Below are 13877 nucleotides of genomic sequence, written 5' to 3' on the forward strand. Positions count from 1 at the left end.
GTTATATTGTAAGTAAACTTGTACTAAAACATTCGCGAACTTGGTGTAATTATTCGTTGTATAGAACAATTAATTTTTTAAAAAAAATAATTAAATAAAAATATAATAGACAAACCAAAGTTGTCACATGATCATCAACAATGTCGTCACATGACCATCAACAATGTCGTCACATGACCATGTACATCTAACTATAAAACTACAAAGTCACACACTCTATCTACAGTCTATCTGAATCTTTATGTGTAGCGCTTCTCGGGGATTGATCACTTCACCATGAAGGCTTGGATAACTTTAGGATTGGTGAAAAAGAGAGTAAATAAGAAATTCAAATATGTTTATGTTCTTAATAGAGGAAAACCAATTAGAAAGGTAATCCTATTAATATTGAACTTTAAAAAAAATGTTTTAATTGTATTTATGAAACTGTGTTGTAACTATGATTATGCATTTAATTAAATAATCTCTAAGTTGCATAGCATGAGGTTTATTTAATCATAATTGCGATTTAGGTGGGTGTTAGTAGAGGCGATTGTCCACTCTCCCACTCGACCGGCGGGGGAGGGAGCACATTTTTGTAAAGAAATCTCTCAACTTTGTACACAACTATTTCCTATATCTTAAAAACATATTGTTACAAATGAACAGTGATAGGTAGAGGTCAACGTATGACCCCGGCGAGATAACACAGCAACTAGTGTTCCCTGGAATCTACATGTGCAAACAAAGACAGGATGTGACGTGTCCACACGTGTTGTTCCAGGGGACGAACAGATCTAAGTAGGGGGACAGTTACTAATGAACAGTGACAGATAAAGGTCACTACGTGTGACCCCGACTTGATGACACTGCATCGAGTGTTTTCTGGAATCTACGTGTATAAATAGAGACAGGATGTGACGTTTCCTCACGTGTTATTTCAGAGAATACTAGCCGTGTTTGTGCAACTTTGGACAAGCGATTAGGGACTCTATATAAGCCAGAGAGTTAATGTGAAAGTCAGTCGTATGGAGTCGTGAGTGAGCCGTTACAGTCGATACAGACGGTGTAAGACGTGTGCGGCTCTGTGGAAGAGAAATGTGTACGACTCGATGCAAGTTAACTATGGTAGAGTTAACTGGAGTGGACTACTGTCGTTAAAGTCTATACAGTGAACTACAGTGGACTTGAGCCGTTACAGTCGATACAGTCGATGTAAGACGTGTGCGGCTCTGATTCGGTAGACTTGAGTACGACTTGGTTCAGCTTTGGGAGACCTGGAGCGACACTGGGAAGTGTGTCGTTGGTCTGTTCTGTGGAATACGGCTCGAGGAAAGTTGAGAAGAGATGAATTGCAACGAAGTGAAGAGATGTATTGCAACGAAGTATAGCTAACTGTAAACTGACAGATATTGTACAGTCTTCTAACGCTACATGTTCAAGTAACGAATTGTTAGAGTTAATAGTCATTAAAGTTATATGAAACTGAAAGTTTAGTCGTCAAGTTCTTTACAGTGTTTTTATTTGTGTGCCAACTAATACATCTAGCCAGAAGATTCAGAAATACGTAACAATATACTAACCAACATTACGCACCGGCTACACCCATTGATTTGTTCTTACTCTATACATTGCACATTTATTTAAACCCCCTCCTTTTTATTTTTTTCTTTACTGCCAATAAAACGGCCCTCATTTTAACAATCCCCTTTAACATACTTTAATATTTGAATGAAATCTTCTTTATCTTTTCGTTTCTTAGTTTTTTTCCGCCCAACTTTTGTATTTACATAATCTGTCTCTATCAGGGACACTCATGGCAGTCACTGGTTTTCTATGTACCATAAACGAACTAACATTCGAAGCAAACAAGAATATTTGTATAAGAAGCAAACTAGCGTCGTTCTTTAAGTAATAATTGAAGTTTTATTTATTGCGTGCTATAAGGCTGCTAAACGTAAATTCACATGTTTATGTTCCACATTGGGGCCCGAAATTCCACATTTTCAACCTGAGTGTTCCACATTCTGTGTATTGGGGGTAGGCAGGTCTGCAAGAAAAACATTAAAAACAATTTAAAAAAAAAAAGACAATACCTTCACTACGCAACTTACAATATAATAAATAAAATAAAAAGAATTTTAAAAATATTTAGTTCAAAGCGGGTATCGAACCCGTGAATTTGACATTAGTGTTTATATATTGATATCTATATCTCTATGTAAAATTTTAGTACCTTTTGTTTTTTTGTTTACTTTACTTGTATGCAATCATCTGCCTCTACCTTCTTAAAGCGAAGCTTGAAAAAGTATTTTGTTTTATCTTTGCTTATGTTTCTAGATAATCTTGCTAGAATGCTATCAGTACCAAAAGCTTCATTTGGCTAATATTTAATTTAGACCACCTTTTTTATATCTCCTGTTTGACTTTGTTTAAATTAAACAAAATGTCTTTTTTTTTTTTACATGGTGCTGAGAATGTTGATGCTGATGTAAAGCTAAACAATGTAATCTAGAAAAAAAAAAAAAAAGCTAATTTGTTTTTTTTTTAAAGATTGTCTCTCTGTATTATAATAGTTTACAACTTTCCATGACCATTTACGTCCTCACATTCATTAAAACGTTTGATAAAAGTAAATAGTTGGTTTTTTTTTTTATTGCAGACATCTATTTATAGGAACTCACACCCATTAGCTTTGAAACACTTTTTGAAACGGAAACCGAAAAACCCATTGACACAGAAAATCAATTTTCTTCACGGAATACATCAGGTTTTAAAAATGACTAAATGGTATTGTATGGAATTTATAGTACCAGAGGTTGAAGAGTATTGCGGGACTGATAGAATTAGAGACATTCGGAATCTTAGAGTTCTGGCTATGTCGGAGAACGCAAATCTCTGCAACTTAGATGATTTAGTTGAAAGAATTCACGACTCTGGCTGTAAAAAGGAAGATGTTGATACTTTAACTTACTGGGGTGCAGAGCTCTTCAAAAACCTTGATATACCAAATTGTCCATGTAGTAGTACCATTTATTGTCACTACTACAGAAAGATGAAGAAATGTCTCACCAAAGACAATGTTGCTTTCAGTTCCAGATATTTAAATTGTACTCAAAATCTAAAAAACAAAAGAACATTTTTTCTTACCTTACAGAAATGTGTTGACGCCATGTATGTTAGTAATACAAAACATTATAACTGAATATGAACGTACTTTAATAGTTGATGTTCTTTGTTTTCATTAGCTTTGTTTTGTTTTGTGTGTGTCTGTTTTAATCTGCATTTATATGGATATTTGATTCGATAATGTAAGCCTACACAATTTATCTTAATATTCTGTTTCATTATGCTAAATGCCGACCTACACATCTTTTATTATTATGTGTTGGCATATAATAAATTTTTTTTTTAAATTGTGAAGTTTGAGTTCATGTATGAGCTACATCTTAGAACTTTTGTATCGAGGTTGTTATTTTAATTAATTAAATTACTGTATCATTTAATTAGAATATCGCTGCTGTCAGGGTTGTGTTCAAGCATTAAAAAAATTGTCCTGGCCTCTGACATTCAACAAGCACCTTCATGCTTACAATAAAAAATTGACTCACTGTTAACAATGTAATTATTTAATGATATGAATATAAGTTATAATGAATAATGACAAACTGATGGAGTAATGACATTGATTTTAAAAATCCTAATATTTTGGTTATATTAATTAAACAATAATTCTGCACCTTGCTATCTCCCAACGCAATACATTAGTGCGCACAACACTGGCCCACTGCCGATAACAAACTCCAATCTAAGCTTGATAATCCTATAACTAACTCCCTGTAGAGACATAAGCAAAGACAAATTGAAAGGTCTAGTCGAATACGCTAAGGCAGCGAAACAACTGGGAAATGCAGTAATACCTTAAATACTCACCTAGGGGTACACAGACGAAAGAAACGTTACACCAGCACTATAACAAAAGAAAACCTCCATAAACTTACAAGTAAGGCAACAAAAAAAAGTGCGTTCAAAAATTGTGCACCTAATAAACATTGGTGTTAGAATACCACCGACATTCCCTTTCCCCCAAACTGATTCTTACAAAGTATAGACCAGTTTCCGTACCTTAAACTGATAGAAAAGTAAGAATGTATCATGACAACTACAAGGCAAGCACATTCAACTAAAGAAATCATCAGGATTAACATCACTCTTAAAAAAATAACAACTTTGAAGAAAAATTACCAAAGACACTTTATACCAAAGCATCAACATTACACCATGAACCATTCACTAATTCACAATCTACCAATCAATCATATTTAAGACGAATAATCAAAACATTTATGTTGATACTTAAAAATGCAACATAATTTCATCTAACATAAAATGCAAACATTTTCATAAAATGATGTACACATTGAAAAATTGAAATGCATAAGACATGTATAAAATTATATAAGTATGTAGCTTATGTAGCTCACTGGCGGATCCAGGGGGGGGGCGGTAGGGGCGATCGCCCCCCCACTCGGCCGCCCCCCCCCCCCGAAGGGGGGGGGCGGACGAATTTTAGTATAGAAGTCACACAATTTGTATTCGAATTTATTACTTATGTTAATAATATATATTAATTATTTATATTTCAAACTATTTTTAGATTATTTCGCCCCCCCCCCTCTAGTATGTTGGCCGATTTGGTGGGTCGGGAGGGGGCGATAGCATCAATCCGCCCCCCCCCCCAACCATAAACTTTTGAGTGGGGGGGCGGTCCAATTTATTTGTAGAAATCACAGCTTGCTAAAAGAATCAATTAAATATCTATATGATTAAAACTTATTGATATTTTAACCGATCTCTATATTATGTCGTTATTATGTCCCCTTTTGTCCGATTGGTGGGGGGGGGGGGCGAAACCTCTACTGCCCTTCCCACCTAAACCCTTTGAGTGGGGGGGGGGCGGTCCTACTTTTAAGGAGAAATCATAGTTTGTGAGCAAGATTAGTTGAATTGATATATAAATTTGATATTATGTCGCTCCCCTTCTGGTATCTTGGCCGATTCCGTGGGGTAAGGGGGGAGGGCGATTGCATGTACTGCCCTCCCCGCTCTAGCCCTCTGAGTGGGGAGTGGTCCTATTTTTATAGAGGAATCATAGTTTGTGAACAAAAATAGTTGAATATCTATATAATTGATATGTGAAACCATTTGTATATTATGTCGCACCACACTCTAATCTCAAATTTTATGATTAGTAAATATAAAAGGAAAAAGGTGGGAGGGGCGATACATGCCATCTCCTTTCCCTTATCGGACAAAGCAATAATTTTTCTTTTTGTATTATAGTTAAGAAATAACAAAATGTAAAAAAAAATGAAAATGCAAGAAATTGCTTTTAGCGTCGCGGCCCCGAACTCCACTGATTAATAATGAGCTGTAAACGTCAGGAGAATGCGTTTCTTCAGTGAAAAATGCATGAAAACGCTTTAAGCGTCGGGGCTTCGCCCCGAAACTCACTGATGAATAGTGAGCTGTAGATGTCAGGAGCAGGCGTTTCTGCAGTGAAAAATGCAAGAAAACGCTTTTGGCGTCGGGGCTTCGCCCCGAACTCCACTGACTAATAATGAGCTGCAGATCTCAGGAGAATGCGTTTCTTCAGTGAATAATGCATGAAAACGCTTTAAGCGTCGCCTCGAAAATCACTTATGAATAGTGAGCTGTAGTTGTCAGGAGCAGGCATTTCTGCAGTGAAAAATGCAAGAAAACGCTTCTGGCGTCGGGGCTTCGCCCCGAACTCCAATGATGGATAAAGAGCTTTAGATGTCAGGAGAATGCGTTTCTGCAGTGAAGAATGCAAGAAAACGCTTTTGGCGTCGGGGCTACGCCCCGAACTCCACTGATTAATAATTAGCTGTAAACGTCAGGAGAATGCGTTTCTTCAGTGAAAAATGCATGAAAACGCTTTAAGCGACGGGGCTTCGCCCCGAAACTCACTGATGAATAGTGAGCTGTAGATGTCAGGAGCAGGCGTTTCTGCAGTGAAAAATGCAAGAAAACGCTTTTTGGCGTCGGGGCTTCGCCCCGAACTCCACTGATGGATAAAGAGCTTTAGATGTCAGGAGAATGCGTTTCTGCAGTGAAGAATGCAAGAAAATACTGAGAAATACTGCTTATTATTATTATTATATATATATATAATATATATATATATATATATATATATATATATATATGCTGTACGCACGTTTATGTATAGGGTTAGGGTTTCCTGGGCGTTAGGGTTAGGGTTTGGAAAAAAATCGCCCCCCCCCACTCCAAAGTTCTGGATCCGCTAGTGATGTAGCTGCACATTTGAAAATCTTTAGTAATCTTAATAGAGACAAGCAAGCAGATTGTCCTCCCCTTTGACGTGAACAACATCAAGTGCCCATCTTGTAATACGTGCATTGGTAAAGTTAGTGCTCCCAAGGTAAGATAAAGCCTTGTGGTCAGTCTGGAGGTGAATTTTTTTCCCGGCCAGATACCTTTCCTTTTTTTTTTATTGAATATACAATGGCCAATCCTTTCCGTTCAACGATAGAATACTTCTGCTCCCGAGGCAGCAACTTACGGCTCACAAATTGTATAGGATGCAACATACCATTCACACACTGGCTAAGAATGCCAGAGATTCCTTTGTCTGAGGCATCAGTCTGGAGATAGAACGATAGAGAAGGATTAGGCAAACGAGGACTAGGATACTTACACAGACAAGCCTGCACTCTCTTCAATGCCTCCGCACACTCACAGCTCCAGTCTACTCTCATGGATTTTCCTTTTCGTATTAATTCCGTAAAAGGAAAAAATAAATCAGTGTGTTTTTTTATAAACTTACTGTAGTAGTTAATTAACCCTATCAAGCTACGAAGTCCCTTTTTTGTAGTTGGAGTCTTAAATTCCAAAATCTTGTTCACATTACTATGATCAGGTCTGACAACTCCCTGTCCGACACTATGACCCAGAAATTTTACATTAGTAAAGCCCACCTCCAATTTGGCGGGTTTTAATGTAAATCCATTCTTTCTTAAAGCACTAAATACATTACGAACACTTTTAATGTGCATGTCCCAGTCCTCATTGAAAATACAAATGTCATCGAAATAAAACAATATATTTTCTAACACTCACACACGCCGATGGGTAATTCCTGACTGTCCCATCGACAAGCTTTAATTTATAAGTACCAGGAATCATATCTTTAACGATTTCCACAATTTTGAACATTGCAAGGACCACTCAGTCATCTATATATTACTGGAGGACCTTGATCTCTATATGTGCAACTGGTTCTATTTCGGTACGCCCCTGTGCTCCCAGTCCTACTGCTTCTGTAATTAGGTGTACGCCCCTGTGCCCCCAGTCCTACTGCTCCTGTAATTAGGAGGACGCTCCCTTGTAACATAACTTTGTCTCACAAAACTGTTACCTCGGATTCTACGACCACTACCATCAAACTGTCTCTGATAACGTCCTATTGAAACATTTCTACTGGGTCTTTGCGGATTAGCGAAAGTCGCGGATGATGTCCTAAGTCTATCATCAGCATCAGGAACAGAATCAATCACGGTAAAACGTTGAGTTTAAAACATTATAATATTTTGGTTATATTAATTAAACAATAATTCTGCACCTTGCTATGCCACAACGCAACACATTAGTACGCACAACACTGGCCCACTGTGCCATACATATTTTAGTTTTAGAAAATGTAAATGGTTAAGTTTGTAGAGGGTAAGTCCTTTGGTTGAAACACTGCCGTAAACCCGGAGCTGCGTTTATATATTACGAAGACGATACAAACGGACACTTCTTAACCGCGACAATGTTGCCAACCGTGGCGTAAGATTTAAAGTACTGTACAAGGTAAAGTTGGCAAAAATAAAATGTTGAGAAAAAAAAACTGACCCGTCCAATATCGGATAATTTTTTTATCACTTCTGTGGAGGCCCCTCTCTTGTGGTACCCGGGGCAGTAGCCTCGCCTGCCCCCCATTATACCCACCCCTGCTTGGAATAATAGTTTATATTTTTTTGCGTTAGAGTATGTCGAGGTACTATTCAAGAGCCGTACTTATTCGATAAGGCTGGTTCGGTGAATTAAAACAAAACAAATGTTTTTCACTAGTCATTAATAAGAGTATAGATATATAGAGGAGGTGGCTGAGTGATAAAGCGCTTGGCTTCTGAACCGAGGGGCCGAGGTTTCGAAATTTGGTGAAGACTGCGATTTTGAATTTCGGAATTTTTAGGTTCCCATAAGTACATCCAACTCTATAGGATACCTAACTTCTGTTATGGAAAAGTAAAGGAGGTTGGTCGGTGTGCTGGCCACATGACATCCTTGTTAACCGTCAGCCAAGTAAACATTATCATCATCTGCCCCATAGATTTTTTAATAGATAAAGGAAATGTTTTCTTCTACAAGCTGTGACATTTGACATTGAATAACATCTGTTATATGTTGTGTGATACCCTTGCACAAAAACCTGCATGCTCATTCCTCTACGTATCACTTTGTTCTACACTTGTCAGGGGAGTGGACCATTTATTTGACCACCTGCCCACTTCGGTAAGTATTATTGTATACATTGCTTTGATAGATAGATAAAGCTACGATAGTCATGGTAAGGGAGATAAAGTGTCCTTTAATTTTAGTCTTAGTGATTTACATACAAAGTCCGCGGGATACACATTTGAGACCAAAAGAAAGTCCTCTGCCGAGTACAGACGTAGACGGCGAAAAAAAAAATCTAAATTGACCACCGGCGGACAATGGTTATGCCTCTGTTAGATGGGAAATACTGCCGACTCGAAGACAATCTTATTGTTAATTTTCAGTGATTTTATCTACAACATGAAAAATATGAATCAGTATTTAATTACGGATAAAAACAAATTGACATATCAATATGGCTTTTGACTGAGCTTCTAACAACTAACTCACTACTGCTATAAATAGCATGCACGTTATTTCTCCCTTTTCCCATCCTCAGAGCAGGTTAAAAATTTGCATAATTATACCTTGCTAATTAAAAATTCATTACTCTATTTCATATGGATATTGTAATAAAACTGGCGACCCGTGACAATAATAAAAATAATGTAGGCTAGAGAATTAAATTTTAAACATGTTCTGTAGGAGTACTTGAATAGCTTAGCAGCAAAATATATCGATCTTTCATGTTATGCCATGTTAGTTCTTGTGTTTGTGTTTGTAATTTTATAACAGCGCCTTACGGCCTACATTTTGTTTGTTAACAGCGCTTTATAAATAAAATTATTATGTTAGAAATGAACGAGTAGTCATTCTCTGGCACTGCCTGGGTCGAGTTTCGCTAAAGAGAAACAAAATTCATCGTAGTCCCTTTAACAGTTTCCACTGAGGAATTTTCTGGTGATGTGGCAGGTCTGCAGCAGTACCGCCCTCTGACAGGCAACGAGGATGTTCCTAGGAATGTTAACGGCCTCGAAGGTGTCTGTGAGCTCAGTTGTTATTATCCCCTCGGTTGATATAACAATGGGGTATATTGTTATTTTGGACAATTTCCATAGACGCTTAATCTCCAAGCCTAGGTTCCCATATTTTCTTTGTTTTTCTATCTCAATTTTTCTTAAATTATGAGACGAACAGAAGATCCGGGCGATTAAAATATATCGTTTTGTCGGTCAGAATAGGTTTATCCCAGTACAGCAGATGTTCAGTAGACTTGAGAACCTCTTGTGGCGAGTATTTATAATAAGGAGGAGTGTCCTTACCGATCAAATCGTGCATCAAAGCCAAGTGTTGGTGTATTAGCCTTGCAACTTAGATATGGCGACCTAGGTAGGCTGATTCTGATAGGGTTGGACATCCTGCCATAACGTGTTCAATTATTATTATTATTATTATTATTATTATTATTATTATTATTATTATTATTATTATTATTATTATTATAATCGTGAAGGCTCGAGTTTGAATTTAGACTTTGATCTAAGTCGTGAAATTGCAAATTATTTACATGTAAGAGAATAAAGAAAGGGTAAAAAGGAATTCTTATGCATATCTATGTAGCTTGATATATAATTTATAGTGCCTGCAATGATAAAGAATAATAATGTAAAGAATAAGAATAATAAAGCAGTGTAAACGTTATATGTGCTGTACGTATATTTTAATATTTCAATTACACGTGAGACTGGGCACTACTAATGTGTCGGGAATGTCGTGGAATGCTGGGTTCGTGCTTCCTGGAGTCACACTTGACACGTGACAAACATAGATACTACAGATTGACTTAAGTCCGTTTCAGCAGACAAAATATAAAGTTTATTTGATAACAATAATAATAATACTGCACTCCTTGTCAGTTACACAAGTCCATAAGAAACAATCACATCCGCATAACAGCGGTATCAGATATATCTAATATGTTGAATGCTCCAGAGTAGACTACCAACAACGTCCGCATCACATCGGGTAACAATAAATTTCCATAATACAGAATAATACAGAATAATAACTACTAGGAATACATGTTTCAAAAAGACCACTGGCTTCAACTGCCCAAAAGATACTACTTAACTCAAAGTTACTATTCGACTCTCTAAGTCTCTACTGTCCGTACCGGACCAAAAGATACTACATGACTGCCTTGTCCAAAGGATACCACTTGATTGACTGACTGAACTGAAAGTCAATTTTAGTCATTCTACTTCCTGTTTCTATATCAGGAGTTTCACGTGTCTTTTTGCCGTCTTAACCCGAGGTGAACATTTAACAGGCAATGTCAACCGAGACTGTGACAAGAAGTAAAAATAAAATATTTTATAATAGATATGGGGAAAAGTAGATTAATTACAATTAATGCGATTTTGAAAAAAAACCTAAATAAGCAAGAAATTTAGAAAAAAAACTTCATTTATGTTTATTAAAATGAGTTTACTTTAAAATGAGTGCAAAAATATACTCTTTTTAAATAATATTATGAATATATTATGTATAAAAAAAACCTAGACAAATTTATTTTTTTTACACCTTTGTTGTTTTTTTGTTGTTGTTTTTTGCATCCTAATCAACATGTAAAATCATCTATACACATTATATTAACTACAAAAAGAATATAATAGTTGTGTAGGTGAAAATCTTTGGTTTAATTTGATATGTAACTTTATTAATCTGTGATTTACCGTTTATGAGATAGGCCTAACAAATATTTTCATGAACCTTTTATAAACAACAACTGGTAGCCATGTTTACCCGCATCCATTGCTATTTTAGCAACAGGTTGACAGAGTCAACTCGCTTATATCAAAACGCGATGACTCATGTCACAATGTACGATAGCAGAACCCTAAAAGTCGTAAGGCCGGAAGAGTAACTCTATTAAATTGGTTTCAATGGAGTAGATCCATTAATCGATATTTGAGTTTATAGATTTAGAGATGAGAATGATATTATTAAACTTAATATTGCACCATAAGTCTTATAAAAACACTATTCGATTGTATCTTTGCCTGGTCGTGCGATATACGCTCCAGACCTTTATTTTTAAGGTTCTAGCTTCGAACCTCTATTCTTTGAGTCAAGTAGGGGGCTTGGGCTTGGATATACTTATTATTGAAGAAGACTCTCATATACCTAGATTTAGTATTGTTACACAGTAGTAGGTCTGGCCTCCATGCCCGCCATATAACCAGCTGCCAGAGCCGGCTTTGCAGGGTGGCGAGTGGGAAAACCGCCCCAGACCCAGCGCCTTAGGGGGAGACCAATCTTTATAGAAGGCCTGAACACGGACCTGCAACGTCACAACCTATGGGCAATTTAGACCAATAGCTGTTCGCCTAGTCATTTGCCTATACAACGTGGCAACGAAACGAGCTATTGGTGTAAACTGCCCATAGGTTCTGACGTTGCAGTTCTATAACGCTTGGTCTCGCTAAGTAGGGCCCCACAATATAAAGAATTGTTTATCGCCGTCAGCCCATAGGTCAAATATTCGTGGCGCTGATATGACACTCGCCCAGAGCTCTGCGCATTGTTAATTAGGGCCGCCTCTGCAGCTGCACCTTTATTTATACATGCTTCTGTATAAGCCATATAAGAGAGGTGAGAAAATGTGACTATTGAATGTAGCTTTTAATAATAACAGAGATGGTTTTTTTCCTCCCACCTTCCCTCCCCGTCTTGTTCTACAAAAGATGTGTGATGAAAATGTCACAAGAGAGAGACAGTGATTACCATCGAAGACAAAGCCACCATCTTAAATCCAACGTGGCTCATTAGTTGAAATCTCTGACCATCGTCTGCGAACTATTCGTCTGATCAATACACTTCAGTCTTAGGTGATGTTTTTCCCTCTATTTTCTGTTGTTGTTTTTTTTAATAAATAACAACCCTGTTTTATCAGCTCATTAAAGAGAAATCTTGTCACTTTATCGCCGAGATAAGATCGGTAAAGGGATTTCGGAAAAATCGATCATTGATCGCTAACATTTTGACCAGACATTGATCAGTCTATACAGGCATTGCCCGAGATTTCTGGTACTGGTAGATGGAGGCTTCAGCCCCCTTGGCTTCAGCGTGGCGCTTCGGTGGATAAGTCTAGTTGTGGAACTAGATAGGCTAAGAACGGGACGCGAACAAAGCCCCGGCAGTTAACCTTGGGTGAGCTTTTTTTTTTTTTATCTCACTCGGGGTGGAGATGGAACAAAAGCCAGCAATCCGGTCCAAAATGTCCGCTACACCGTTCCACAAAGAGACCTACGTCAGAGTCTGTTAGCTGGAGTGCCGTCCTTGCATGGAACGTGGCGGCTACAGTATAGGGATACGAGGTAGCGCAGCCCTCGGCCCAGGAACGAGCTATTAGCCGAGGTAATTTCAGCTCTCCGTGGCCTCAGCATGGCAACTCGGTGGAAGCGTCCTTTAGTGGAAGTGGATAGGTGGCGAACAACAGGTGGCCTCCATCACATCCCCCTGGCTGAACCTAAAATGTTTCATTTTTATTTCTACAGTTGTAAGGATAGAACAAGGGCCAGACAACCCAGTCCAACATGTACATGTTTGTAAAACAAAAACCACTTTCTTTCAAGTACAACCCCCGCCAACCTTGTCGTAACGCCAATTTTTTTTTTTTAAATTTATTTTTTATTAATGGCTGTAGTGTATTCCAGGGGAGTGCAGAGACAGTATCAATTGAGAAAATCAGTCAAGGGGTTCTCTCCCCTTGGAAACAAAGGTATGAATGTACTTTTACCTTTTGCGAAATACTTTGACTTAGCTCAACGCCCCCCCCCCCACCCCCCCCCACCCCCCCCCAAAAAAAAAGATGTTGATTAAGACCTTTATTATTCAATTATTCCAAGTAACGATTCATGTTCATTATTCCATGCTTAGTATTTTTTTAGATCATTCTAAACATCCAACAAATCTGAAGCCTTCCTGTCGATCAATATATTTATTAGGGGTAGCAAAAGTTTTGTGTGTTTTTTTTTTGTTCTTGTTTTTTATTTTTATTTGTTTGTTTGTTGTTTTTTTTTTTTTTCATTATTGATTTTGAATTGTCTGAGTCTACACTCTGTGGGTGGCTACACTTGTAGGCCTAATATTGCTTGGGTGCATGAGGCAATGGTGGTTTAGGGGCTACACTTGGATGGCTGCTTGGTCGTGCGGTTTGCGCGCTGGACTGTCATTTAGATTTATCGATGGTCTCGGGTTCAAACCCTGCCCGCTCCCATCCCCCGTCGTCCTGCGGGAGATTTGGACTAGGAAGTAAACTATCTTCGACTCTGAAGAAACATCCGAAACATGTAAAACATTGTCTAAGGCAGCGCAGGGTGTGGGCCACATTTTACTGCCTCGCACGCCTCAAAAAGTTTATATTT

General features: G+C 37.7%; 1 protein-coding gene across 1 annotated transcript; it reads left to right on the forward strand.

Annotated features, from left to right (window-relative positions):
* Positions 1–248: 248 nt before the first annotated feature.
* On the forward strand, positions 249–3294 carry LOC106059599 (uncharacterized). Its single transcript, XM_013217264.2, has 2 exons — positions 249–372; positions 2642–3294. Exons 1-2 carry the CDS (start codon positions 277–279, stop codon positions 3182–3184), a joined length of 639 nt encoding a protein of 212 aa, XP_013072718.2. The 5' UTR covers positions 249–276; the 3' UTR covers positions 3185–3294.
* Positions 3295–13877: the final 10583 nt, after the last annotated feature.

The sequence above is a fragment of the Biomphalaria glabrata genome, chromosome 12, assembly GCF_947242115.1.
Source record: "Biomphalaria glabrata chromosome 12, xgBioGlab47.1, whole genome shotgun sequence".
Classification (NCBI taxonomy): Eukaryota; Metazoa; Mollusca; class Gastropoda; family Planorbidae; genus Biomphalaria; species Biomphalaria glabrata.